This window comes from Zingiber officinale, chromosome 7B (genome assembly GCF_018446385.1).
Source record: "Zingiber officinale cultivar Zhangliang chromosome 7B, Zo_v1.1, whole genome shotgun sequence".
NCBI classification, from domain to species: domain Eukaryota; kingdom Viridiplantae; phylum Streptophyta; class Magnoliopsida; order Zingiberales; family Zingiberaceae; genus Zingiber; species Zingiber officinale.
In genome coordinates, this window is record NC_055999.1 from 110,194,725 (window position 1) to 110,222,317 (window position 27,593).

At 35.8% G+C, this 27,593-nt stretch overlaps 2 protein-coding genes across 2 annotated transcripts in view; one reads left to right on the plus strand and one right to left on the minus strand.

Moving 5' to 3' along the window:
* Nucleotides 1-11,271, plus strand: part of LOC122006879 (actin-related protein 3-like) — a 28,555-nt gene extending 17,284 nt beyond the window's left edge. Inside the window, exons 5-10 of the mRNA XM_042562556.1 lie at nt 6,251-6,343; nt 7,382-7,501; nt 9,329-9,439; nt 9,533-9,658; nt 9,738-9,836; nt 10,897-11,271. Coding sequence (XP_042418490.1) covers nt 6,251-6,343; nt 7,382-7,501; nt 9,329-9,439; nt 9,533-9,658; nt 9,738-9,836; nt 10,897-10,977 — 630 coding nt within the window. The 3' untranslated portion in view covers nt 10,978-11,271. The remainder of the gene's footprint in view (nt 1-6,250; nt 6,344-7,381; nt 7,502-9,328; nt 9,440-9,532; nt 9,659-9,737; nt 9,837-10,896) is intronic.
* A 5,065-nt stretch (nt 11,272-16,336) lies between these two features.
* Nucleotides 16,337-26,796, minus strand: LOC122006881 (centromere-associated protein E-like). Its single transcript, XM_042562558.1, has 8 exons — nt 26,437-26,796; nt 26,037-26,312; nt 22,988-25,951; nt 18,671-19,481; nt 17,934-18,586; nt 17,302-17,446; nt 17,137-17,218; nt 16,337-16,655 (listed from the first exon to the last, which is right to left on the minus strand). Exons 1-8 carry the CDS (start codon nt 26,605-26,607, stop codon nt 16,553-16,555), a joined length of 5,205 nt encoding a protein of 1,734 aa, XP_042418492.1. The 5' UTR covers nt 26,608-26,796; the 3' UTR covers nt 16,337-16,552.
* Nucleotides 26,797-27,593: the final 797 nt, after the last annotated feature.

The following is a 27,593-nucleotide window of genomic DNA, read 5'->3' on the forward strand; positions in this document are numbered from 1 at the left end:
TGCAGGGTAATAAACTCTTCTGCTTCCATTTCTAATTCAGGAATTGCATAAGCTGAAGTATTTACCTCTGGTGTTGTGTTGATAGTAGTAATACTTCTATAGAAAGTAATTTCTGAGCCTTCTATACGCAATCCTCCAGCAACGGTTCTGATAAAATTACATCCCAGCAACATTTGTATTCCATCTTTGAGGTTCATCTGCAACTGATAGGTAAATGGAATTCTGAATTTATGATTTGAAATTGTCATCATACCTTCCTTTACCTTCTTCTTTGTTTCCTGTTGAGAATTTATTCCAGAAAATACCACCTTATAGTTTATCTCTTCAAAGGCTTCCCTTGGTAATGCATCCTGGCAGATACAACATTTAGTAGCACCAGTATCAAGTATAGCTTGTACCTTAGCATCAGGAATTCCTGGAATATGAAAAGTAATGTCCATGTTGTATAATCTGTTTAGAAGAGATTTTGTTGGTGCCGAGAATGCCAATTCTTCTTCTGTGGAACCAAAGGCTCCTTCTCCTCTTTCAGTGTGGGTTAATGATTCCACTGCTTCTATTGGAGGGGTAATAATTTTCTCCAATATGAATTGAGCGATGCTATCTCCTGTTTGAAGTGAGATTATTTCATTAGAATTGTTAAGAACCAATAATTTAATCTCACCTCAATGACCCCAGCTCCAATATCAATTCTTCGTTTTGCCGCTGCTCCAGATCTAGATGTTATTCTTGCATAACAAGAATCAGGAAATTCCATACTTATGTCAGTTGAGACAATCATCCTGTCATGCGCAGGTATTGTAATATTTTGATCAAGAAATAGATCATATCCCGCTGCTCCCGTTGATCGCCTTTCAGGGATTCTTGCTGTTGGAGTTAGCCGCTTAATTTTTAAGAATTCAAAAGTAACGGTATTACTCTGCCTCTGCCTTTCACCCTTAGAAAAAGGTAAAATATCATTCTCAGAATCATCTGTATCTTCCAGTAAGATTGACTTACCCTTTTGTTTGTCAAGAATAGCTTGTAAGTGCTGCGTATAGTCTAGTAACTCTTGAATTATTTCATCCTGTTTCTGATATGGAGGTATGAATGATTTTTCCTTCATGTAAATTGTTTTGTGTAGATAATACTTGGAACATGATGGGCAAGTTGTCATTTTACAAATTAAGCAGTGTAACCTCATAGAATCTGTTGTAATCATTTTGCAAAATGTATAGTAAAGATACTTAGCTTCTGGTATAATGGAATTTTCCTCCCAATTGTGTGGACAGTTCTTCATAGTGTCGCCTACGAATACTTATGATCGCCATCCACATTGCTCATCTCCCATCATAAATGCTGTCTCCCATTGTAAGTCTTCCAAGGCATATTTTGCATAATTTATTGGTCCTACTTCTCCCTCAGATAAACTGCAAATTGCATCAAAGTCAGGTTCATTTAAATCGACTGAAAGAATATCATAATCAGATGGTAAATCTAATTGATCCATGATTGCGGCTCTTGCAATATTGCTAGTCTTTCTTTTACAATCTCAAGCAAAGTGACCAGGTTCTCCACAAATGAAACATTTGCACTTATGCTGTTGCTCAGCCTTTTTCTTCTTAAAAACCCGAACATGTGTGTCATGGAGTTTTCCTTTATAGGTTTTTGATTTTCTAAGACCAAACTTCTTTTGCTTGCCTTCATAATACCCTGGAATTGGTATTTTGTTGTAGAATGCCAAATCCTTGACACTACGTTGTATTGCTGCCTTTTTGCATAATTCAGCCAGATATTGATAAATAAAATGAATACGTGGCATAACACCAATTTGATTTCCTACATGTCTTAATTTATAGGCTGCTTCAATATCATTAGAAATCAATGGTGGTAATTTTCTGAATAACTTATCTGATAATTCTGAATTGATAAACATTCTACCAGATTTAGCAGCTAATACTTTGTAATCATTTAAAAAGCTTAAGACATCTTTCATACTGGAGCATGTTAATCGCTCTAGATCTATGTATGCTTGATCTTGTTCTACAGTCGTACCTTGGTATGGATCTTCCAGTAAAATAAATCGTCTGATGGCTGATAACACATTCTGGGTTTCTCCTGCCATCTGAATGAGTTCCTCATATTCCTGTGCATACATCATACGCCATTGTATCCACATTTTTTTTTCATTTTCTCCCAACAGATTTTCAATAAATTGTACTTTTTGTTTATTGTCTAACCATGTTCGGTCATTTACTAAGTTATTAGTAATAGACTCCCAACGTGAAATAACATCATGGTACTGACCTATATCCTCTGGCAATACTAGCATAGCACCAGTATTTTGTTGAGCAGATGGTAATACCCAAGTATTATGTTCCAATGCTTTGCCTTTAAATCTTCCTCTGAATTGCCCATTATCATTAAACTGAGGAGTCGTTCCTTGTGCTGGTGGATAATTGATTTGTCCCATAAGAGGCTCATTAGGTTGTTTGTAATTGGAAATTGCAGATTCAGAAGTTAAAGCCAGAGCTTTTTCCAATTGTCTAAGCATTGGATATTCCAAATGTTCCGTGTTGACATGTGCCACTTCATGCTCCTGATGCAAATTAAGAGATGAGACATTATTAGTTAATTGATCCACACTTATTACCTCATTATGAATTTCTTCAGGCACATTGTAAACTTCATATTCCGCTTGTTCTGGATTTTCATATATTTCATGCCAAACTCCTGGAGGTATTCCTTCAGGAATTCGATCAATAAAGTCTTCAAAAGAATAATCCAGTGGTATTGGGTTATGCCATCCGTTTTGCATAGGTAGTTGACCTTCAATTTGTTCCATATGTTGGACTACTTGCTGCCAATATTGCTCTGATTCTTCTCCTTGTGATACTTGGTCTTGTGAAAATATTGTTGTTTCTTCTTGAATAGTTGATAATACTGGATAGTCCAACTCCTGATTTTGGAGTCCTAAATAATAAGATTCTGGATCATCTTCTTCTTCTTGAGTTACTGCTAACTCATTTGGATCAAATTCTGGATCATCTTCCCAGGGAGTATCTTCCCAAATACTTGGACAGACTACTTCTTCTTTTATTTTCTCCTCATCATTATCATCATAATCATCCCAACAAGGTTTAGTAGGAGGAACAAAAGAAACAGGAGGAGGTGCAGCATAGTTTACATAGAAATTATACCTTCCTGTAGGTTCTCCCAGAGTATCCCATCGGTCATTTGTGTCAGGCATATCAAATTCTTGTAGAAATACTCCAGCAAATTCTTCTTCATGTATATCTTCCGTATCCCTTTCGTTATAGTTACTAGGCCTTGGATTTCCTGTTGATCGATATCCAGAGAAGGCCAATGAAATTGATCCGTCCAGTAATGTTGCTGTTCTCACCGCTTGCGGGTTTCGTATTTGGGGTGTATTTGGTGGCTGTAGTATCCATCGCATTTCTTGAAGTTCCGCAGTTGTTCTTGGTGTTGCTGGGACTGCATTAATACCTGTACTTGCCAAATAATCTGCAACATTTTGTATATTATATCTGAATCCTGCATGACTGGTGTTTGTTAATCTACCAATCAGTCCCCTGGTAATTAAAAGATTACTTTCTGCAGAATTCCATTGCTCGTACCCATGTGTTTGTATAGCAATTTCAATATGATGATAAAAATCTTCTATACTGATTAAAAGATTTGGTGCTATGTAAACAAGTTGGGTACCTTCAGATAAGTCAACTTCCATAGTTCCGATTATGGATCTATCATCATTCCATCTGGTATCCCTTAAGACTATTAGCGCATTTGTTCCTGCATTTCTTCTATGGAGAGCATGTATGCGTATCATAACTAATCCCAAATGTATTAATTGCATACCTTCTCTTCTGAGAATACCATAGCTTTCTGTATTTATAAGGGATAAATTCTGCTGTCCTTCAGTTACCAAAACTCTTGTTTCTGAGTAATGTTGATATACTCGATGTCTGGGTTCAGACCAATGTGTTGTGTAAAGTGTTTCTGCTGGTACTAAAGATGCTCTTCGTTGTTGAGACAATTCTAGTTCTGCTTCTGGATTAAGCTGGCTTTCTAATGTTCTGCTACTTCCTTGTCTTCGAGATAATCTTCTTTGTGCTTCATACCTCAGCCTAGCCATCCTCCTATAACTTCGGATTTGATCTTCTTGCATTGATACAGCAGGTTGCGAAGTTTCTGTTGTTGTAATGACTTCAGTAATATTAGGCCTGGTTCTGCTCGTCATGGCTTTTTGCTTTTTCCCTTTCTTCCTTTAGAATTTTCAATGGATCTTTGTACACAAAGAAAGGTTCCTCCTTCTTTGATTTTGTTTTTCCCAGGCTTAGTCCTTCTAACTGCTTTGCTATATCAACAACTTGATTAGAGGTATCAACAGGCTTTATCAGTAATTGATCAAGCTTTGTATTAATAGACAATAACAGTTCAATAATTGTATTATTTTGTCTATTAATATCTTTTACTGAGGCTTCCTTAGCAAATATAAATCCAATAGCCGGATTACTAACTGTTTCTGTATTTTCTAAAGCTTCTAAATATGTCTTTGTAGAAGTTGATTGAGGTAGATTCATGCAAACTGTTTTTTAATTTCCTTTACTACCTCCTGTAGTTGTCTAACTTGAGTTTGCAGATTTTGCAACACAATCACCGTCTGTTCTTCAATTAATTTCGGTTGCTTTTCTAAAATTAATTCTCTAACATCTTTGACTGTCAACGGCTTATAGAATAGGATTTCTTTTTGAAGTTCAAATACCGCCTTTTGCAACTTTTGCTGTACCTTAGATGTTGTTTCCAGAGAATTTAGTAACTCAGCTTGGTTTTCATTGATGACCTTAAGTAAGGTTCTATATTCACTTCGAGAAATTCTGGAGTGTAATATCAAACGGTCATAGACTACGTCTATATTATGAGAGATGTCCCTAAGTCTTACTTCTGTTGCTAAGTCCAGGTATTCTAAATCCGCTACTCTTGAATTTTGATACCAATCCTTTATAGCTTTTTCTAGTCTTTCAGCCATAATTAATATAAGATTTTAAACTATAAATGTTACTGATGATACCTTGTTCTAGGTGTTTTCCAGCCATCTGTTCTGGCCTAATTTCACCTTACTAAAGCATATCACAATAACATTTAATAATCAAAAATCAAATATAACTATGGACGGAAATCCTTCTATAAAGAAATAGATCATTATTTATGATGCTTCACTAGAATACCTGTATAAGAGAATTAGCCGGACATCGCTCTGATACCAAATTATTCCAAATTCTTCTATAAAGAAATAGATCATTATTCATGATGCTTCACTAGAATACCTGTATAAGAGATTAGGTGATCAATAAATGTCCCAGTCAAGCGATCTGAGACCATTACAAATAAACATATTAATTGAGGAAGAGGTAGACTAAAGAATATTTGATTATCAACTATAAAACATGATAAAATTCATTTAAATATAGATGACCCCACTTAGTAGGATAAACCCTTTTTGTTGTATATGCATAGTATTTTTTTTATCCTTTAGCATTTTTTTCGCCATTGTAGACTGTTTGCACGTTGCTTCCTAAGAGTTGAGTACTTTAATCCATAAAGTATAGCAAACCGCACTATAGTCCTATAAAAATTTTCTTTTACACTAAGGGGCAGACTGCAGTCATTCAGGACTTTGGATGTTCCTTTCCATTTCAACCACCCATCTCCTGTTCTACTGATCATTTCTTCACCAATATCTTCTTTTTATTTACAAAAAAAAACCTAAGATATCTAAATTTTTTGGTTAAATGATGTTCATATTTACTTAACTATTCTATCACTTCTTTTCTTCTTATTCAAATTGCATTTCATATATTCAAATTTTCTTTTAACTTGAACCTTTTAGTTTTGAATTTCTCTACAATTTAAATGCCAAATTTAATCTAATTACACTTGCATCAACTTGCACTGTATCGTCCACAAACAATATACACCGAGGCTTACCTTGAATATGATCAATTGATTCTCTAGTACTAATATAAAAAGGCAGGAACTTGGATCTAATTTTTTATGCAAACATGCAATCTCTTAGTTCCTTAAAAATTGAATATCAGTTCATATTGTCATGAAATTATTGCTTTTCACGATAACCACCAAGATTCCCAATTTTGATTTGTAAAAGAGTTTGACAAGAACATGGACGCTAATTTCATAGAAGCATTACCCATTGACATAAATTACTGATGAGTAAGTATATCTGCTCCTGTAGGAAAGGGGTGAACATATACCTCCAGAAGATTCTTTTGATGTAGCAAGGAAGATCAAAGAAAATTATTGCTACACTTGTTCAGACATTGTCAAGGTAATTTACATTTTCATTTGCTAGCTAAACTATGGCCAGGCCAATTAGGAAGGTCTTGACTCTGGACTTCAGTTATTCATGTATGGTCCGTTTGTTAATTCTGTGGATCAATTTTCTGCTTTCTCATGTAGCTTTTGCAACAAGAAGACTTGTTCTGAAAAGTAGTACTCATAAAATGTATGCAAGAATGTGGAACATTAAAAATGTAAATATCAAAGTGTTTATCTTTCATTCACACAAAAAAGACTTTTCAACTATATGCAATGGTTATGATGTATAGGGATTTCATAGTGTTCCCGTTGCCACAAGCAATTGACAAGACAGACCTAGTATTATTAAACCATGCTACTGACTACCGAATACTGATACCTACCTTTTAGTCTAGGGATCAAAAACTTAAATGAGCTCAAAATTTCAGGATCTTGACAATTATAGTCAATGAAAAGCTTAACATTTTTTTTTACTCAATGAACAAATAAGAAAGAGGAAGACCAAATAAGTTTTGGTTAACAACGATAAAATAAGATAAAATTCATTTATATATAGATGAGGATATAATAGGGGATTGAGGTCAATGGCATAGGAGAATCCATATAACAAAGCTCACTTGGTTGGATAAAGGCTTAGTTGTTGTTGTTATTGTAGTATTGAGTCAATTCTACAATAACAACAACCAAGTCTTTATCCCACTATGTGAGGTTGGCTACTAAATAAATGAACATCATAAAAAATAAAATGAAAATATTCTCTTTACTTCAACCTAATACTTGAAGGTCCAAATATATCTCAACATCCTTTACTTGTTAGGTTAGAAGGATTTACTGTTGCCAAGATGTTGGACTTTCTCTGTAACATAGTTATATTAATTTTGGTCAGTGCTAAAGTTTTAGAAGCAACACAAACATATCATATAGGAGTATTTTGTGATATGTGAAGTGTGACAAAAGATTATCCAACTATTGCAAGATCCTATTGAATCTTGAGTGTTAGTTCTCTCTTTGGCAACAACTGACAGTAATATTTATCATATGATATCAGGAGTTCAATAAACATGATAAAGATCCTGGTAAATATACCAAGCAATGGGTTGGCGCTAAACCAAAGACTGGAAACCGGTACTCATGTGATATTGGATATGAGCGCTTTCTTGGTCCAGAGGTGAACATTTCCATCTTGTCTTGTTTACTTGAATACATTTTGTTTCTCCAACTAGTTTTATCATGTATCATTATTTGTTCAGACTTGTTAAAATTAGATAATTATTGCCTTGAGATTTTTACCTTATCCATTGGTGTTGCATAGCCACCTGGAAAGCTTAACATTTATCTTCCATTTGGCTTATACCTTCATGCTGCTTCTACTGTCCACTATGATTGGAAAGATCAAATGTCAACTGATACTATAGAAAAGGTTGGCTTTATTATAACTTAGAGGAGAAAGTACTTAATGAGTTTCTACCTATTAGAGCCATTGCTCATCATACTTTTATAGTCTCATGATTACAGGAGACATAACAAAAGAAATACCATCGAATTTCACGTATAGTTAGTAGACTGCAATAACCAAATGGGGCTTCTTTTCTCTAGATTTGTAGACTGCTGTTTTTAAGGCCTAAAGTGCAAATGTGCCAACTGATATTTGGGTTTTTCATCTAACCCCTCTCCAATTTGTTTCAGACTTGACAGTCCAACACTGACTCTGTGTCCATCATGAGCATCCATATTAATCACAAGTAAAAAGATTACTGTAAACAACCATGTCAAACATCTAGATGCTACCCGTGTTGGGTATTCGAATGGGAGTCTGAGACAATTATGGAAAAGAATATTGTTATTCTTTCAATTAGATATCACATATACCTGGAAAAACTGTTTGAAAGTGAAAAATTGGATAAAAATAATAAAGTTGATATGAGTCATAATAAAGAAGAAATCAAGAAATCTCAAATTGAGGCATGGTTGGACTGGTTTTATTGTTAAGCTCAAGAGCCCTAGCCTCAGATTGCAGCCAGGAGCATAATCACTCTTGCTGATAGGTGAAGTACAAACACTTGACTTTGCAAGTAAGCAAGTAGCTGACTTACCTGGGCCCTCTTTTAAATTTTTTAATAGATTTGTAGTTTGTGTATGCTACTATATTTTAGATAGTTTCTTTTCCATTTATCCTTGTTGAACATTCTTTTGATATGTATGCTATATTTTATTTATTTACATACAATTTTATTCATTGTTTCTAAAAGCCAACCAATATACTCTTTTACATAAAACCCTTAAATTAGACCTCATTTTGAAAAGCTTTCTATTAAGACCACAATAAAATTTCTTTCACATTAGGAAGCCCTGTCAAACTGGGCAATGAAGGGGTTGCTGGCTTATTTATATGTATTATAGATGCAATCATGAAGTTTCATCAGTTGAAAATTTGAAATTCTGGTCACCAAAATGGAATTAGATTTTGTGTACTTTATTTGTTTGATTTCCTGATCATCTGAATTCCACGGACAGCTAAATCTGAAAGAGGGAATTGGATTATGGAGTTGAAAGTGAAAAGGATGGTGTGCTGGTTTTCCATTGCAGATTGACAGTAGGACCTAGAATCAAATAACTTGGCACCTAACTGCCTTATATACCATGTGATGGAAATATATAACGGGAGTGCTTTTTATTATTCTGTTAATGATGTCTCTAATTCTGATTTTCTATTTGTTGATTGTATCTTCAAGACATATTTGATATATTAGTTTCTTTTGCCTAATTGAATAGAACATGCATTTCTTGTTAAGTTTCAAGCTGTGGAATGTTACAATAGCAAATAACCTAATCAAACTCGCACATGTACTGCATCATCTCTATACTTCAAGTTAGGTAATTTTGCTCCATCATCATTGTCTCATCCAAGTAATAATATACTCTTTATATGATCACACTATTTCAAACTTTTCTGTTATTTGAGCATGTTTGTCTTTTTGGAATATAATGTGTGCAGATTTTCTTCCATCCTGAAATTTATAATAGTGATTTTACCGCTCCTCTACCTGCTGTTATTGATAAGTGCATTCAATTATCTCCTATTGATACAAGAAGGGCTCTATATAAGGTAAGCAATCAGAATACTTTGGCTACATAAATTCTATCCATCTTGGGTAGCTATTAATGTTTCTTTTTTGAAAAAAAAAAAAAACTTCTGCAGAATATAGTATTATCCGGGGGTTCAACTATGTTCAAGGACTTTAATAGGAGATTACAACGAGACCTAAAACGGATAGTGGATGCAAGAATTGTAGCATCTGACGGCCAACTCAAGGAAGATCTAAAAGTGATAAGTGAACTAATACTCTCCCTTCATCTAATACAAAGTTTTCATAATGATAATCTTTTGATTGTTTTGGCTGCAGTCTCAACCTATTGAAGTTAATGTTGTCAGCCACCCTGTTCAGAGATATGCAGTTTGGTTTGGTGGTTCCGTCCTTGCATCAACACCAGAGTTTTATGGGGTAATTCAAACTCTGCTGAAAGGATATACATGTTAATTAGTTAGAGTAGGAGAATCGATGCCTTCATTCCCTAAACCCTAGACTCTTTTGTCTTATCCAATGAATTAACCTTAGTGATGTCTACCTTACTTGACTTTCGTTGCAATAGATATTTAGCTATAAATGCACTATATTCACTAGTGGCCATTAGGACTAAATATTGTGTTTTATTATAAGTTTGTTTTTGAGATTTCATTTTCAAAGTTTAGATTAATCCCAAGGATCTTTTTTGACTGAAAGGGAATCTGTGAATTAATATCTTGGACTACTTTTATTAGGCCATAAATTCACCGTTTACAGATCCATGATAAAAGATCACTATTCGTGTTTGCACATACCTTCATACTGAAAGGAGTCTCGATGTCTGGAAGGTAGATGAGAACATGAGGGAGGAGAAAGGATGATGGGGTTAGACAATAATATATATAGTTGGAGTATGCTTAGTGAACAAATGGGCAGTGCTTGAGTTCCTACATACATAGAATTGAATTCAATAATTGCTAGAAAAAAAAAAAAGAACTCAACTGAAGGGAACACAGATCCAAGTTGCTGACCACCCAAAAAAAGTGCCAAAGTTATGCAGGGCAAAATAAAAATAAAAAAAGAAGGTGGTATTTTGCAAGTTTCTTTCATTTTGATTGCCCATGCTACAAACGTTTGCAGGCTTTGTTTGACTTACCATGTTCATTATAATGAAAAAAAAAACTCCAATAAAATCAACTTTTGAGCTTCTCTTATAGTCATCAGGATCTGCAACTAGAAAACACATTACCCTTTTTTATACAAAGCATCCACTTTCTCTGAGTCAATGTATGAAAATATAAAAATTGCAACCAACCTAACTTAAACATTTCTACCGAAACACAAAAGGAACAGCCTAACAGGTACAATCAAGGAACCGTATTACAGATATGTCACCAAGTTAATTATGACATTTGTGATTGGGAAATTTTGGAAACTTTTTTCCTCACTGAATGCTCCTTTTTATAATGTGGATGTTCTTTACATCCCAATTTTGCAGGCATGCCACACGAAAGCAGAATATGAGGAATATGGAGCCAGCATTTGCAGAACAAATCCTGTCTTCAAAGGCATGTATTGAAATGTTAAAAGATTCCCAATTCATGGGAGTTCTCAGATGCAGTGTCAAGCTTCAAGCAACCAGAAAGTTTCCTTTTTGCATCTGAGAGGTAATGGAAAGATTTTAAATTTGTATCTTAGATTCATGCTTCAGAAATGAACTATGTACATCACTTTTCGATGAGGTGGATGATTTGTTTGTGTTTTTCCATTACATATTACTGTAATATGGTTGGATTTGATTTATTTGCTAAAATTGTGCCTTGTAAAAGAAAATTGGGCTACATCAATGATTGTTGGGGCATGATTTTAGTGATGATTATGTAAAATGAAGTGAATAAGTAACAAAATATCAAAACTATAGAAGAGAATAAGAGATTAGAAATGGGAAAAAAATCAAAAGGGCATCATAAATTATACAGATCATAAAAGGGTGTGTTTTTTTTCGAAAAAAAAACAAAAGATTAGATATTTTATCCCCAAAATATGTTGTTGTAGCCGCTACCATAGCTATTACACACAATGTGTAGCAACTATCGAATAACAATTATAATATTGTTTCTTACTTCCAATATGAATATAGTAATTATGATTAGTTGCTGCAATGTATAAGAGGTACTAAGTAACTATTATAATTGTTTTAAAGTGATTTAGATGAAATTTAAATAATTTTGATTAAATTAGTTAAGAGTATTTTAATAAAATAGTTTTAGAATTTAAGATTTAGGATTTAAGGTCTTAAGATTTAGGTACAATTGTGTAGCAGCTATTGGTAGCTGCTATAACGTGTAAAAATTACTCAATAGCTGTTACAATGTGAAAAATTAATTATTTCACTTTAATAAAAAAGTTTATATACAAATCACTATTATATTAAAATATTCTTTATCTCTTTTGTGTTTAAATTTTATCAAAATTATTTTAAAACAATTGTAATTAAATTTTAAATCATAAATCTTAAACCCTTAAAATCTTAATCACTAAGTTATAAATTCTAACACTATTATATCAAAATGCTCTTTATCAACTTAGGCAAAATTATTTTAACTTCATCAAAATTATTTTAAATTGATTAAAATTATTTGAAAATAATTGTAGCAGCTATAAGTAGCTATTACAATACTACAATAGTATTATATTAAGTGTTACACTTTACAACAACTACCAAATAATTTCTTCACGTTATAGCAAATACGACTAGCCGCTATAATAGCATTGGAAGTAAAGATATTTTCAAAATAAAATATTTGATGGGACGCCCATTTAATTGTTTTATTCTTTATTTTTAAAAATAGCATCATTTTAATAATTTATATCATTTGAAATGCTATTTTGATTTTTGTCCATTAAAAATTGAGATTAATACAATGAGAACAAGAGTAAATATGTTTGAATTTGGTAGGATAAGTTGTTCCTATTAAGATTATGATTTTTTTAAACTAGATTTCTCACACACTCGCGTATGCGCACACACACATGCAACGAACTAGTACAAAGCACTGATATGCACACGCTCACACATATGTGTGCACACATGTACGCATACACATACATATATAACACTGTGGCTCACACCTACACATGTATACAACTAACAAAAACAAATAAGATCTCATCATCAATTTCCAAATGCTTGCAAACTATAACACGTTCCATCGAAGCATTTGAGCTCATAGCACAAAATGTAGATAAAGGAGGAGAAAACCACAAGCACCAACAGTATAGGAGTAGCATAGCAGTCTTTGTTAATGGCCATTGATTGTTCAATGTTCTTTAAAATGGCAAACCACAACAAAAGACTTTGTTCTTCCTATACACAAGTGTGGCCAACCTTGATACTTTTCTTATCTAATATATCTATCAACTAAGCACGTGATTTTATTCTTGAGCAACATCTCTATAAATAGTGGTGGAGCCAGGAATTCAAACATAGAAGGATTTTTACACAAAATAAGGGGAGGTATCCTCTATCTCCACCGGTGGAATAAAAATTTTTTGTTTAGAATATATCGAAGAATTTTCACATGGTATCCTTGGACTTCTAACAGATGAGAACTTGAGGGAGCTTCAAGAGGAGGCTCATCGGAAATCAAGACCTTTTCATGATCGGTATCATAGTTTCGACAAAGGAGAATATGTGGGTGAATGAGAAACTAATATATAAGATCTAGACACATCGTAAATTAACTTTTACTTTCGACAAAGGTCTAAATGCATCCTATCAAATATGGAATAGGTTGATGAACTCTTATTCCTCAAAACCGCATAGTGATTCGACCACCTCCTACATCCACCCAGCCACGTGAGAGTGTAGCCAGTGTCTAATTGTACTTTTCTAATCTAATTGGCTGTTATCCTCAACAATATTTACAAGTTTAGATATATATACCAAAACTTGTTGAACAAAATACAGTTAAATATGTACAGTGTATAAAAATGACAAAAATCTAAAAACACATTTCAGCATCATTGACGATGGTTAGAGTCGTCAATTTGGGTTAGGCCCGTTGAGTTGATCCATCCTGTCAAACAATTTAAACAGGTTGTGTTGGAATTTTATCAACCCATGTCAGCCGTGGGCCGACCCGCCTAGCCCCACGACCCGCGCGGGTCGGCCCGCGACAGGCTTAGGTTGGCCCGCGGGTTGAGAAACACATGCAAACTAAGTTTTATGTCATTTTATTATCTTTCTTTATTATAATTTTGAAATAAAAATAGTACTTGTCATCCAACATAAGTATTTGTTTGTGTCCATTTATATTTAAAATACATATTTGTGAATACATTTAATTGATGAAACCTTTCCGAAGTAAACATTGAAGATATAAAATATTTTAAATTTTTTTTTTTAAATTTGATGGGCCCGCGGGTTGACCTGTCAAACCTACAACCCGCCTTAGATTGGGTTGGGTTGGAAATTTCCCAACCCACCATGTTGACGGGTCGACCTGCCCCGCTCCGTCAAATGATTGACCCGTCATAGACTGACCCGTCCCGTCATGGATTAACTCGTCTGACAGCTCTAACGATGGTGTCCTCTACACGCTTGGCCCCTCCTCTCCCTTCCGGTCTTCCAATCCTCGAGCTATGGCTGTGTATGTTGTCCGATCGGTCGAACCCCGAAGTCTTGCGAGTCAACACGCGTAAGCACTGAGCTGGAGAGAAAGAGGTTTGTGGGTGGGTGCACACGAGCGAGAAGAAGAGTAAAAGATGTAGAGAGAAGAGTGATCTATGCGAGAGAAGAAAATCATACTTCCACGTACCTTCACCCACCCTTATATAGCTAGAAGGGAAGGAGATCCATGTGGGCTGCCACGTGAGCCAGGAATTGGCTGAGTCAACCGAAAGGGTTGATCACCAGAGGGAACAACGATAGAGTCGTATCCTTGGTTAGATGTCATATATATCAGTGCAAATTGCCTCGTCAAGGGCAGTTATGGATTGCAGGGTATGACAGTTACAGTTGTCAGGAGTGGTTGGAGGTTATTAAGGTTGAAGAGTAGGGTTGTAAATGAATTGAACGTTCGTGAATAAATTTGATGTGTTCAGTTTGATAGGAGTTTATTTATATTCGTTCAATCCACGTAAACATTAATTAAATGAACAAATTTGAATAACTCGTTAAACTAAACAAGCAATCTTAAACACATGTATTCAACTAATTAATGTTTGTGGACCATATTCATCAATAAAACTTTTATCAATATACTGAATAAATAAAGAACATTTTAAAATAAAATTAATTTTATGAATCATATTCTTAGTGCATTCAGCTTGGTAAGAATTTATTTATGTTCGTTTAATCTACATAAAAATTAATTAAATGAACAAACTTGAATAACTCGTTAAACTAAACAAATAAATTTAAACATATGTATTCAACTAGTTAATTTTATGAATCATATTCATCAATAAAACTCTTATCAATATACTAAATAAATAAAGAACATTTTAAAATGAATAAATAAATTTATATTATCAAACTCAATAACCAACAAAATAAACTTAACATGTAAAAATTTTAAATAATCAAACAAATTTAAATTGAAAACTTGATAACATCTAAAGTTTGAACCAAGCTCAAGTTCATAAAAATAAAATTAAATTAAACTTGAACAATCACTTCAACATCTTAATTTATTTTAGGCTCGACTTGGTTAACTTATTAAACAAGTTTGAATACTACAAAACTTGACTTATTTATATTGAAGAGCACAGCTCAGCAAGAATACTACTGCCAGGGTGGACACCTTTGTGTAAGGTGTTGGGTCGAGAGAGCTCATCCGAATGGGGTCCGGGAGCAGGCTAACTGACCGAGTAGATTCCCTTGAGTACATCAGCTACTATGCAACAATTGCAACTATGATTCTAAATATTTAGGTGTTCAATTGACCACTTCCATTGAATCTAGGAAAATGCTATCGTATATCGCTGGCTATTGAATCTAGGAAAATGCTATATGCTGGCTAAAGTCTCATTGGATCTATGTAGATAGTTGTGCCTTCAAAGGTCTTTTTTAACTTTGTTGTGTATTCATTTTTTTTTACTATTTATATTTACTAAATATGATTTAAAAAATAATACAAATTTAGAGATTATTTAAAATAAATAAAAATAAGTATTATAAATGTATATAAGACGATGTCAATTTTTGTTTAAAAAAAATCTATTCGTAGTTAATGCATAATACATATATATAATTGATCACGACATGTTTTGTCAATATTTGATATGATATTGCTCATCCAAACAGTTCAGTATTTTTGATTTAGAAACATTTTATCATAGCTCAGCAACCTTTTACATGAAAAAAAAATCAAAAATCCAATGAGACATTTTACATCAGTTGAGAATAAACTTCAAGATCTATTGGAACAAATATGATCTATTGGAACAAATATCCAGATACCAACTACACCAATCCATGGGATAATATTTGATCAATAAAGAACATTGCATATGAAAATTTTGAGACAAAACTATAACGAAATGTGCATGATCAAATGTTATAATAAAACAATTAGACAATGAAGTTGGAAATAACTAAAACTAAGTCATTTAAAAAAAAAAATAGCTTATTGAATGAGCAAGAACAGAGTTATGAGGAATTTGAATAAAGTATAAACTTTATAGGGGAATTATCCTATATTAAACAATTGCAAAATGCAAAACAATATACTCTAGGAAGGCAGGCAGTATAGCAATAAGATAAAAGGAAACAGGAAAAACTCTATCAAACTATATAGAAAATTTTGAATCCCCCAAATGAGAAAAATATGACCTTTTTGTTAGAAAACAAAATACATTTTATTCCCTAATGCCGAAGGAAGCTAATGCAGATCTCTCCATATAATGAAATTACCTACTACTCATGGATACTATAATTCATGCGATCCAACATTCAAACCATTACTCCGTGAAGCATTGGTGTTTAAGGAATTTTTATCACTTTACATCTTTGGATCTGTTTATGAATTGTTGAATTCATGTTCCAGTTTATTGAAGGGAAAAAGAATATAAACTAGATGTAAAAAGAATAATGAAAAGATATATTACATTCTAATCTTATAATTTGTAACCTAAATTTATTGGCCGTATCATAATATGACTCCTAGCAACCATAGATGCATGAAGAACATATACGCCATGAGGCCTAGCCTTGCTCCAGGCCGGCGCATGAGAAGCTGCCCTCCGGAAACCCTGCAAAAATCATGTGTCAAATTGAATGGTATTTCCGTAATAACAAAAATAGTTTGCTAGTATGAAATGAGAATCTCGCAGGCAGAGTTGCATATTATTTAGTTATTTCTTGATAAGTTTGCTGGTGCTAGGTACCATATCATGAGAAGAAAAATGTCTTGAAAACGAATTTGTTTGCTTTCTCAGGGAAACTAAAATCTCTTCAAATTTGAAGATCAATTTCTAAGCACTGCTTAGATCATTAGTTTGCAAACTTTATTTGAACCGCCATTAAAGAAAAGTTCAAATAAATAAGATAATTTGAAGTTTTAATGATGCTCTACTTAAAATGTATACTACTAGAGGATTTGATGACCATGGTTTTATTTCAAATAGATATATGACTTTGCATCTAAAAGATTTACAAGATCGTTGGAGGAAAATATCAAGAAAGCAAATACCAAAACAGCATCAAACTTTAAGATACTGATTTAGAACTCACCAAATACTATCAAGTCTATCTGCAATCAGTTTCCCTTGTCTTGGGATCAGACCAGAAGTATTCAAAGATTTGAAAACATGACCTGTTTGAGACAGTGGTATTTAGTAATATATTTGTACCACTAATGATGAATTCCTTTACTGATCAGAAGGTTGATGTACAAACCTTTAGCATCAGACTCTGCAGCAACAACTGAATCATCAGACCCAGAATCGATGTTTAGAACAAGATGGTCGTCAGACCCCTTTCGCATTGTTCTCAATTGAGCTGCAGTTGAAATGGGTAATTTGGTGTTTTTTCCTAGTGGTCCCTACAAAAATGCAGCAACAATTAAAATAATATCTTGAAATAATCCTCAAAAGGTAAAGCGCCATTTATGTTACTAACATGTAATTTTCAGAAAATACAAGTCATCTGTTATCAAGTTGCCAACAGACCCTTTTTCGATATTGATTTGCTTGTAATGTCATATTGTCTAAACAAGAAATTCAAGATGACACAGCAGATAAATCTAATAATATCTTATGGCAAAATGTCTTAACATGGTTTCCAGGTTATTTGAATTGTAACAATGTCAGGCTATGCTTAGCCTGCCACCATATGGTTCTTTGACTTACTATCTCCACCTTGTATGCAAGTATTCATTAACTACAGATGGGATACCTCGTAAATACCAGGACCAGTAAGTTCCAGCATCATAAATTGTATTTGTATTTTGAAGAACTAGAAGGAAATATATAGAATGTTTTTTGATAAGTAAATAATCGGAAATGAGTGAAAAGATAGGAATGTCTCACTGCATCTTCAATTTCAGATATCTCTGGACCCATTTTTGAGGGAGTTGCTTCAAAAACAGTCCTTTCTTTTGTGATTTCGAGCTGCAAACTTCGAGCATGAATTGAATCTTCAAGTGTTTTTACCTTATTTGACAATTCATGAATGAGATCATCTTTCGCTTGCAATTTAGCCTCAAATTCTTGTGCTCTAGATCTTAATTTTTCAGACTCCAACAGTGAGGCAGTTATCAATCTATCCAACATTGTTATGAGAAGTTTGCCGCTTAAAGATTTCTGATCCTGTAGTGCATCATATCCCCCTAACTTCTTTATAATTCTCTCCAAATCCACACTTATCTCCAATAAATCATTCTTCTTTAATTCCAATTCCTGAAAGCGGGAATTATTTTCTTCAATTGCCTTCTTTAGAAGTTGGATTTCACGGACATGGGAAGCAAGTATTAAATGCATATCTTCCTTCTCATTACTCAAGACTTCTGTCTTTTGCTGCATCTCATTGACTTTATCAACTATAAAAAAGAGTTTCTCAACAAAATCTGAGAAATGGACCCCAACATCAAGTGTTCCTGACTCAACATAAGGAATTTTTAATTTATTTACTTTATCCATCAGCGCACTTATTTGACTCTCTGATAATACTTGGGCATTGATTCCTGATAATGACACAAAAAGAATGAGGGTCGATAGGAAGTTAATAGTAGGATTCAACAGAAAAGTCCACACAAATGAATAATTACCTCTGTCTAAAGCATGCTGCTGTTTTGTCAAAAGTTCTTCTTTGTCCCTCAACAAATCCTCTTTGGCCTGATCATTCTCAATTTTAGTCTTCAAATCATTGCATAACCCATTCAATGCTTCAACATCTCTCTCTAATATGGAAACTCTTTCTTGGCTGATCATCCTCTCTTCAACTGAAGTTTTAGCAATAAGTTCAGCTTCTTTAAATTTGTTTTTTGCATCATCTACCGATGTTAACCAGACTTTCTCTGCATTCAGTAATTGCTGAACCTTACTCTTAATTTTATTAACTGAAAATAATAAACTATCAACCACTTTTGGATAACAATCAACATCCTCTTCAGTCCCACCTGAAAAGGATTCTTTATGTGAGGCAGAGACAGTGCCACTTGAAGAGTCCCCTGAATCACTCAATTCAGCAAGTTCTCGTGTAGCATCATTGCAAGCAGAGAATAGCATTGTCAACCCTTTCTGTAAAGAAACAAGTTTTTCTGCCTGAGCGTTATTATGAGCTTCTAGTTTATATGTATCCAACTTCAAGGAGTCACTAAGCTCAAGAACATGAACAAATTCATCTCTGGTAACTTGCAAACCTTGCAATATACTTGCAATGTGTTTTTCCAGTTCTTTGAAGAAAGTGCGAAAATAATTTCCAAGAAGCTCAACTTGAGCATGCAGCCCTGCTACAAGCCTAGTCAAATCAGGAACATCTTCTCTGTCAATTGCACACATTTCCTCAAACACTGCATTGCAGTTATTTGTGAAGCTATCAGTTTCTGGTAAAGGAATCTCTTCAAATGCAGCTGCATCCTGGTGAGAATTATATCATGCAGAAAGATCAAGGTTGTCACAATTTCCATAAAGAAGAAACAAGAAAATGACTGATATAAAGTCAAGCTAGAGAAGGTTATATGATAAATCAAGAGTAAAAATAGTATTCAACAGATCTGCATATTCAACTTGAAAATATAAAGAAGAGAGAATTAACAATATCAGTTCTCATTTGTGGAATATGAAGGTGGAAGGAACTGCACCCATGGCTTACTTTCTCCTTTTGTGCAAAAGTTCCTATCTACTACAACATAGTGGATTTGTGCAACTTTGCATGTAACACTATATCTGAACTGAAATGCATTCTCATTCATATCTCACTGCAGTAAATTTCACTTCATGGCTTCAGAAAAAAAAAATTGAGGGATTAATTTCTGATAGTCACATAGTATTAGTCAACAAGTCAGTTGTGTCAAAAGAAAAAAAAAGTGTTTTAGTCCACAGTTTACTATGAGTGTTTCACTAGATCCGATGGAAGAATTATATCACTTGTGACAAGGTGGGTAACTGGATATATAATATGACATTGTAGTACAATTACATCTAGCAGACGCAATTTAATCTATTTCTGCAATTCTTCTTTATATCATATTCATAATAAATTCACAATTTGACAGTAAATGAAAATATAACTACTTGCAATAAAACTATCAGTATGCAATAATTACTTTATGAAGTATAAAGATGGTTACAAGTGGAAGCTATAAGCCAAAGATATCATGATCCATAAATTTTTAATATATTCTAGAGATACCTAACAAGTTCAGGCAAAGAGAAAACCTGACAGAAGAAATCAAGGAGGTCAGGCCCATGTGTGTTTCATATCAAAAAGAAACACAAGCACAAAAATCATGCAATTAATATCTGTTTATAGTACAAGCATAACTGACAAAAATCATTTCTATGGTTTTCTTATTAATAATCAATAATAGCATGCTAGGAGTTGGCATGAGATCCCCCTTGGACCAATAATTCAGGTTTTAGATATCTAATGATAAGGTGTTTTAACTACAATTGCTTTAGTATGACAGGAATACGCAAAAACAACAATTTGGTCTTAAATTTGGGCTATTGTGTAGTCTATGAATATTCAGTTTAGGGTTTAATTAAGGATGACACTCAAATCAGAATGGCTATGTTAAACAAAAGCTTGAAATAATACCTTGAATTCCAAAATATCTACGCAACTCAAATAATTGGCCTAAAATTGCTTACGTAATAAAATAGTAGTTGACTAAAGTCACAATGAATCAATTGAAGTAGCCATTAGTTGGCCAAGACAAGTAGTTCACTAATGTCTAGTGAAGTCAACTCAAAGATATGTTGGCACGGTAAAGGTTGGGGCAATCGCAAAAATAGTCGACTGGAAAGGTAGTCAATTGACTAATCTGAGACATAACAAGAAAACTGTTGAAGATAACTTGGAGGCCATAAAAGAGAACTGATGCGGATATTGATTAAGGGTAGAGGAGTAATTAGGGGAAGGGGGAGGGGCATTTTGGCCATTTTACTATAGCAGTCCTTCTTAGGGCATTGTAGACAGCGAAAAGAGGGGGGCTTCGTTTTTGAAGGGGCGCCGCCGGTTCCTCACAGGAGCTCTCCTCTTCCTTCTTCTCTCCGCAACCATGACGAACCGAGGGGGAGAGAGTTTCTCCTTCGTATCTCGCCACCACCGTCGCCCACCTGCGCCTGCACGCCCATGCAGGCGAACGCCCCCGACGCCACCTTCGTTGCCTTCCTTCCTCTTCTCCTCTCACGTTCCTTGCCGACGTCGTCGCCACCAGGAAGAGAGGAGGGGGGGAGCTCCTTCTTCATCCCTTGACACCACCAGTAAGGGACGACCGCCTCTGAGACCACGTTTCCTTCTCCGCCGCCACTGCCACCTCTTCCGGACAACCCACAACAGCGACCAAGGAGCGAGGTCGTCGGACTCTCCTTCCTCTTCTCCCTCCACGCCATTAGCCCCCTCTTCCCTCACTTGAGACGCGTAGCAGCCCAGGTGTCGCGCCTTTACTGCCTCAGCTGCCATTGCAACCTCACCGACCAGTAGCTTAGCCGGTCGTCAACCCTTTCCCACCACGCGCACTGCCTTTCCCTATACCAGATAGTGTCGGTGCCAGCCAAGGAGGCATCGCCTCCCCTTACACCGACAGCCTGGACCTACACCCTCACCGCCGGCTTCGCTGGCATCCCTTCTCTTGTCGCAACCCCCCTCGCTAGCAGCCGCTACATGTCGGCAATCCACGTGCTGATTCCAACCCTGATTTAGCTTTGTATGGTTGTTGTATTTCGTCCTGTGTGTCGTTGTCACTATCCGGCTCAGTACCGTTGTGTTTCGGCCATTGAACCGTCGTGGTGTTCCAGCGTCGTGCCAATGCGGTGTTCTAGCCTTCACGCTGTCATTCATATCTCGGCTTGTGTGCTGATCTCATATCACGGCCTGCGTGCCGATCTCTTATCCCGGCCTGCGTGCCGATGTCTTATCTCGACCTGCGTGCTGATGTCTTATCTCGACTTGCGTGCTGAGGTCGCATCCGGTTTCGTGCCATCGCGCCTAGCTCCGCGTCGTCAGATCCAGCTCCTCGTCCGGTGCATTCATTTACTCTTCCGGGTCACAACAACTCGAGCAGCGTCTCATCCTAGGGCGCCCCTGGGCCAGGGTACATTTTCCGTACTCGCCCCTCATTTATCTCATTATTATATTATTAGCCTGTTACTCATATATTCGTTGGATCTGTCTCGAGCCTCGGGGTACCAGGGACCGGGGCAACCCAGTCGCTGGCTGCAGGTAGCGTTGATTAGAGAACTTTTGACGACTTGATCAACACAGAAGTCATCTCAGCACACCCCCTTCGGGACATCGCGACTCGGTCAACATTCCATCCACCTCATCCGGCGGTCCATCTGACTCAGATTCCAGATAGAATCAAGAACCAAGAAGAGCTTGCAAGTGTTGGCATTTTACTTTTATTTTTTTGTCTCTTGAGATCTTTCTTGTCATATTCATAAGCTTAGCCAACTTTCACTTGTTTTCATTCTTGTAAAAAGACTCCGGTAAGAGGTTTCTCCCCCTACCGAAAGATTCAAGAAGAAGAAAGCTAATTGGGGGGGGTGACTCATCGAAGAGTCATAGAACATGGAGCAAGACTCAAGGTATCTGCACCACGTAAATTGGTTTATTAGATTAACATTGTTTGATTTACCTTGCTTAGTTTTAGCAAGAGTAAAAATCGTAATTTGCCAATCAAGTATTATTCATCCACTCTAGCTAATACAGCCATCATCCTACCGGTCCTAACATACAAGAGGAATGATACAAGTTGACTTGAATTCATATTCATTTTAGGTTTGTTTTCTTCACTACCACTATTGACAAAACAGAAATTTGATTAGCAGTGATTAAAAGAAAGTAGGAAGAGTGAAATCCGTAATTGCTCATAAGAGTTAAAAGTGTTATTTTTGAACAAAAAACAAATAAAGCATACCTCCAAGTCTGTCAGAGTTTGCATTCCCTTTGACGCAAAGTAGGTATGCATATCCTTAATAACACTTTTCATTTTTCTGAAACCATCAATGCTTTTGCTAGATTCTTCAGCTATTATAGATAACAGAGTCTTGTCCTTTATAAACATTATCAGATGTCCAACTATACTATTCGTCTCTGCCAAATATTTCTCCATGTTTCCATGACTCTCAAGCAACTTTTCCCTGCATTCAGTTAACTTGACATTTAACTCAAAAATCTCTCGTTCACTTTTAGCTTCCAAATTACTTCTGTCTGTTTGGAATTGAGAAATATGCTTTTCTGCTTTTGCCAAGTCATCTTCAAGTAATTTGATGGTAGCATAAGCCTCAGATAATTTGCTAGAACTAAAATCAACCTCCTCTTTAAGCTTCTTCAATTCCTGCTCGACTGAAACTTTGCTAAGTTGAATTGCATTCTTTTCTTCAAAAATCAAAGAAATGTTATTGTCTGTTTTAGACTTTTCTTCTTCTAATTCCTTAATAGTTTCAATGGCATCAGATAGCCTCCTAGCCTGCAGACTAGCTTCCTCGTTTAGTTTGTCAAGCTCCTCCAATGCATGACTTTTTGACACTTCTGATTGTTGAATGTACTCAGAAATCCAGTTCACCTTTTCCAAAGGCCCTTCAAAACCAGTTTCTGTAGGAACAATAATTTTCTCTATACAAGTAGCTAAGGTATCTAATTTGGTGCTACTCTCATGCAAGCTCTGTTGGCTCTGGTCTCTTTCACTCTTCAGTGAAGCAATACTTGCCTCAAGTTTCTGAATATGCATAATATTAGTTGACAACTTATTGATCTGCTCTTGACACTCATTAATAGTCCCATCTTTCAGCTGCAGGTCAAGCTTTAGCTTCTCAATTTCAAATGTTTTTTCCTCTAAAGCTGTTTTGAGCCCTTCACGTTCTTGCACTAGACCCTTCCCTTTCTTCACAGCCATGGATAGTTTTTCTCTTAGCAGAGAATTCTTTTCCTCAACTCGCTCTATTTCTTTCTTCATCGACTCTTTCTCATGTTTCAATATAGCTGCCTCATTTGACAACCTTGTCAACTCATTTGATAGCCTTGTAGAGGCAGATCTTTCAAGCATTTCATCGTCCAGAATCTGCTCATATAATTTTGATTCCTGATCTATTAAATACAAAATGCATTGCATCCTTTCAATTTGTTCTATTCCTGTGAGAGATGATGCCATCTTTTCACTGATCTTAATCACACATCTATCTACTGTTGAACTTATATCAACAGGAAGTTGGCAATCTAATGTATTTTCAGCTAATTCTAATAATGCTTTGAGCAATAGATCTCTATCAGAAGAAAGCACAGATAATCTCTGAACCATGTCATCATATTCGCACTGTAGTTCTTTGAGTTCATTATGAATAATCTCTTTTTCTAGCTTTTCTTCTATAAGATACAACTCAAGGCTGTCGATTCCCTTGTGTGCCACTAACATTTCTGATTGTTGTGATGCAGTGACTATCCGGGCAGAACTAATTTCATCTTGCAACTGACCATTATCATCTTGTGCACGGGTGAATTCTCTCACGAGCCAATTAATTTGGTAATCTAATTCACTAGATGAAACGTCTTCTGGTAGTTCAATTGACAACAAAGCATCCCTAACTTTCCTATTTTCCAAAACAATGATATCTGTAGTAGCCTTTTGGTTGATGAACCACCTTACTCTATCAATAATTTCCATGGATAGAACCTCCTGTGGAAGATCTGTAAGTGACATAGTATCTTCAATGTCCAGAAGACACTTGTTCCTTTGTGAAAGGGACTCCTGAAGAGAACTTACTGTGATATACTTTGCGTTCAAATCCTCAATGCTTACCTTTGCAGTTTCTAGTTTAATAGTTTTATTTTGTAACTCTTCCAAACATTTCTCAAGGTCATTTGTCCTTTGGTACAATAATTGCTTCAGCTCGTCAAGACTAGCTTCAGTAGCATGCAGGACTTCAGACTTCTGTTGCAATTCCTCTATGCATTTTTCTAGCTCACTTGTTTTTTCTGCCAAGGATTGCTTCAATGCATCACGATGTTGGACCAGTGATTTCCCCTTTGTGACAGCCATACTTAGCTTTTCTTTGGTTATCATGTACTTGTTTTCTGCCTGTTCAAGTTCTGCCTTTGTTTTGTTTGTCTCCAAGTGAGCTGTCTCCAAATTCTCTTTTATTTTTTCGACCTGTTCAAAAAGTCTCTCTTTCTCTTCCTCATGTTTTTTAATGCTATCCAGTAGATTTGCTTCATTTCTCTTGCTTTCTAACAATTCCTCACGAGCCAAACTGAAAGCATTACCCAAATTTTCATCTTGTATAGCTGCAAATGCAGGCTTGCATTCTGCTAAGCACTGCTTCAATTGATGGATCTCTGACAAGAACTTAGAATGCTTTTCTATAAGAAGAAGTGTGTTCTTCTCAACAAGAGAGAGACTATCAATTGAAGAATCTTCAGCAGATACATCTTGGCCAACTACTGGTCCCAGAGAATCAAGCAACCTTTTGGTGACAAGGTTGGTTGACTCTTCGACAGTCTTTAACCGCGTTTCCTCGAATGAATTCAAATAAGAAATAATGATATCACGAGAAACAGAAGATTCTGAAATTTGGACATTGAGATCCTCAATTTCTTGGTCTTTTGCATTCAGAGCAGCATGGAGCTCCCTTATTTTACTCTCAGAGTCTATCCTCTCGCCTAGAATGGTTTTCAAATCAGCCAACAACTTGGAACAACCATCCAACATAAAGTGTAAAGGTGTGGGCGATGCCAATGCTCTATCATCGCTTTCAATTGCTTCGATATGAGGGAGACCGACTGAGTCATTATTCTTGCCAGCGGCAAGCAAAGCATGTTGGTCAACGATATCCTGAAGATTTTGCAGAACGGTACTAATCTCCTTGCCAAAAGTTTCCCTTTCCTCCTGAGTAAAAAAAAAAAATAGCTTTTTAGTTTCCTCTTCTTGAGAGCTCAACAAAATTACGCAGGCACAAAGGCAAACTCCCTACCTTATATTTTCGGCACTCAGCAATGGTTTCCTCCAGCCGAGCCTGAACCCTAGCAAGCTCCTCATCCACCAATCTATTACCAGAGCGCTCCCCAATCTCGATCACAGCCATGGATTCCTCCAGCCCAACACTCCGGGAAGACGCCGTGCTGCTAAGGTTATCCGACGCATCCTCGAACGCCTCCTCCCTCCCGGATTCATCGGTGGACTCCTGCATCGATCCATCTATATTTACCAGGATGCCAGTGTCGGGATCCCTTCGCACACTCCTGGAATCCTGCGTCGCAACCCCGTCAGCATCCACAACCAATCCTAATCGTTCAAAGGCACCACATCTAACCGCAAAAAGGAAAGGGGAGAGAAGGAACAAAAGAAAAAACAGAAAGATCCAAAGCGGGCACCTGATCTGTTTGCCCCGGGAGATCCACAAGCACTCCGTCGCTGCTGCCGCTCTCGTCGGAGGACTGCTGGGCGTTGCTGGGCGACCCTGGATCGGGGAGCGGCCTCACCTCCTCGCCACTGGAGCTCGACTGCGACTTGGGGGAGGAGTCGTAATCCGAGCGGTCCGGCATTACCACCAAGAGATCTCGCCGAGCTCAAACAGGAGTGGACCTTCGTCGATGGATTGAGGCGGGGAGGAATCACCGACGAGATCTAGGAGCAAGAATCGGAGGAGATCGGACATCAAATCGGAGAGGAGACGAAGGGAGATCGAGTTTCGCAGTGGAAACCAGGTTCATTGCTTTCTGTTTAGCACGAAATCACGAAACGACAGGTGGCGACCTGATGATCACTTGCAGTGAAGACAAAATGGATGATAACGGATCCATAAAAACCCGAATCGAATTCTTTTGAATCCGAACTTAAAATTTAAAATCATAAAAAAAATTTAAAAAAAAATACACTCTTTATACATCTGAATGGTAAATTTGATGCCAAAATTAATATATTATCATAATTTTTTTTAAAAAAATGATGGTCTGGATTTTTCTTTTAAAAGTTATATGGTATTAATCAATTAAAATATTCAATTTGTTTGCCTTGATGATAAAAATATAATGGCAGTATTCTTGAATCGATAAGCGGATGAATTAGCCAGCTAGACCAATAATTTAAAAAATAAAATAGAATAAAATAAATAAATCTCTGTCTTCTTTTTATCATCTTTTATATAAATAAATATAAATCAAATTCTATGTTATATTTTGCTATTTCTATTTTTCTACGTTTAAATTCTATACAACTCATACACAACGTTTAAATTGTTTAAATCTCCAAAGATGGTAACGATGTTTAATTAAGAATCCAGCGGGTCATATGTGTAATTTTATTATGATACATTACAAAATCAAGCCTACGAGCTCAACTTTATTGTCATTATTCATTATCAAAATATGTCTACAAGTAATTATGCTTCAAAGTAGTCTAGATCTAGAGATCATATCCTCTGTCTCCAGATTTTTATATCCTCATATCTCTTTATTAATCGGATGAATTAAATCATATTTCAACGATACAGTGCAAATGACGAGGATGTCATGACTATCCGATCAACAAA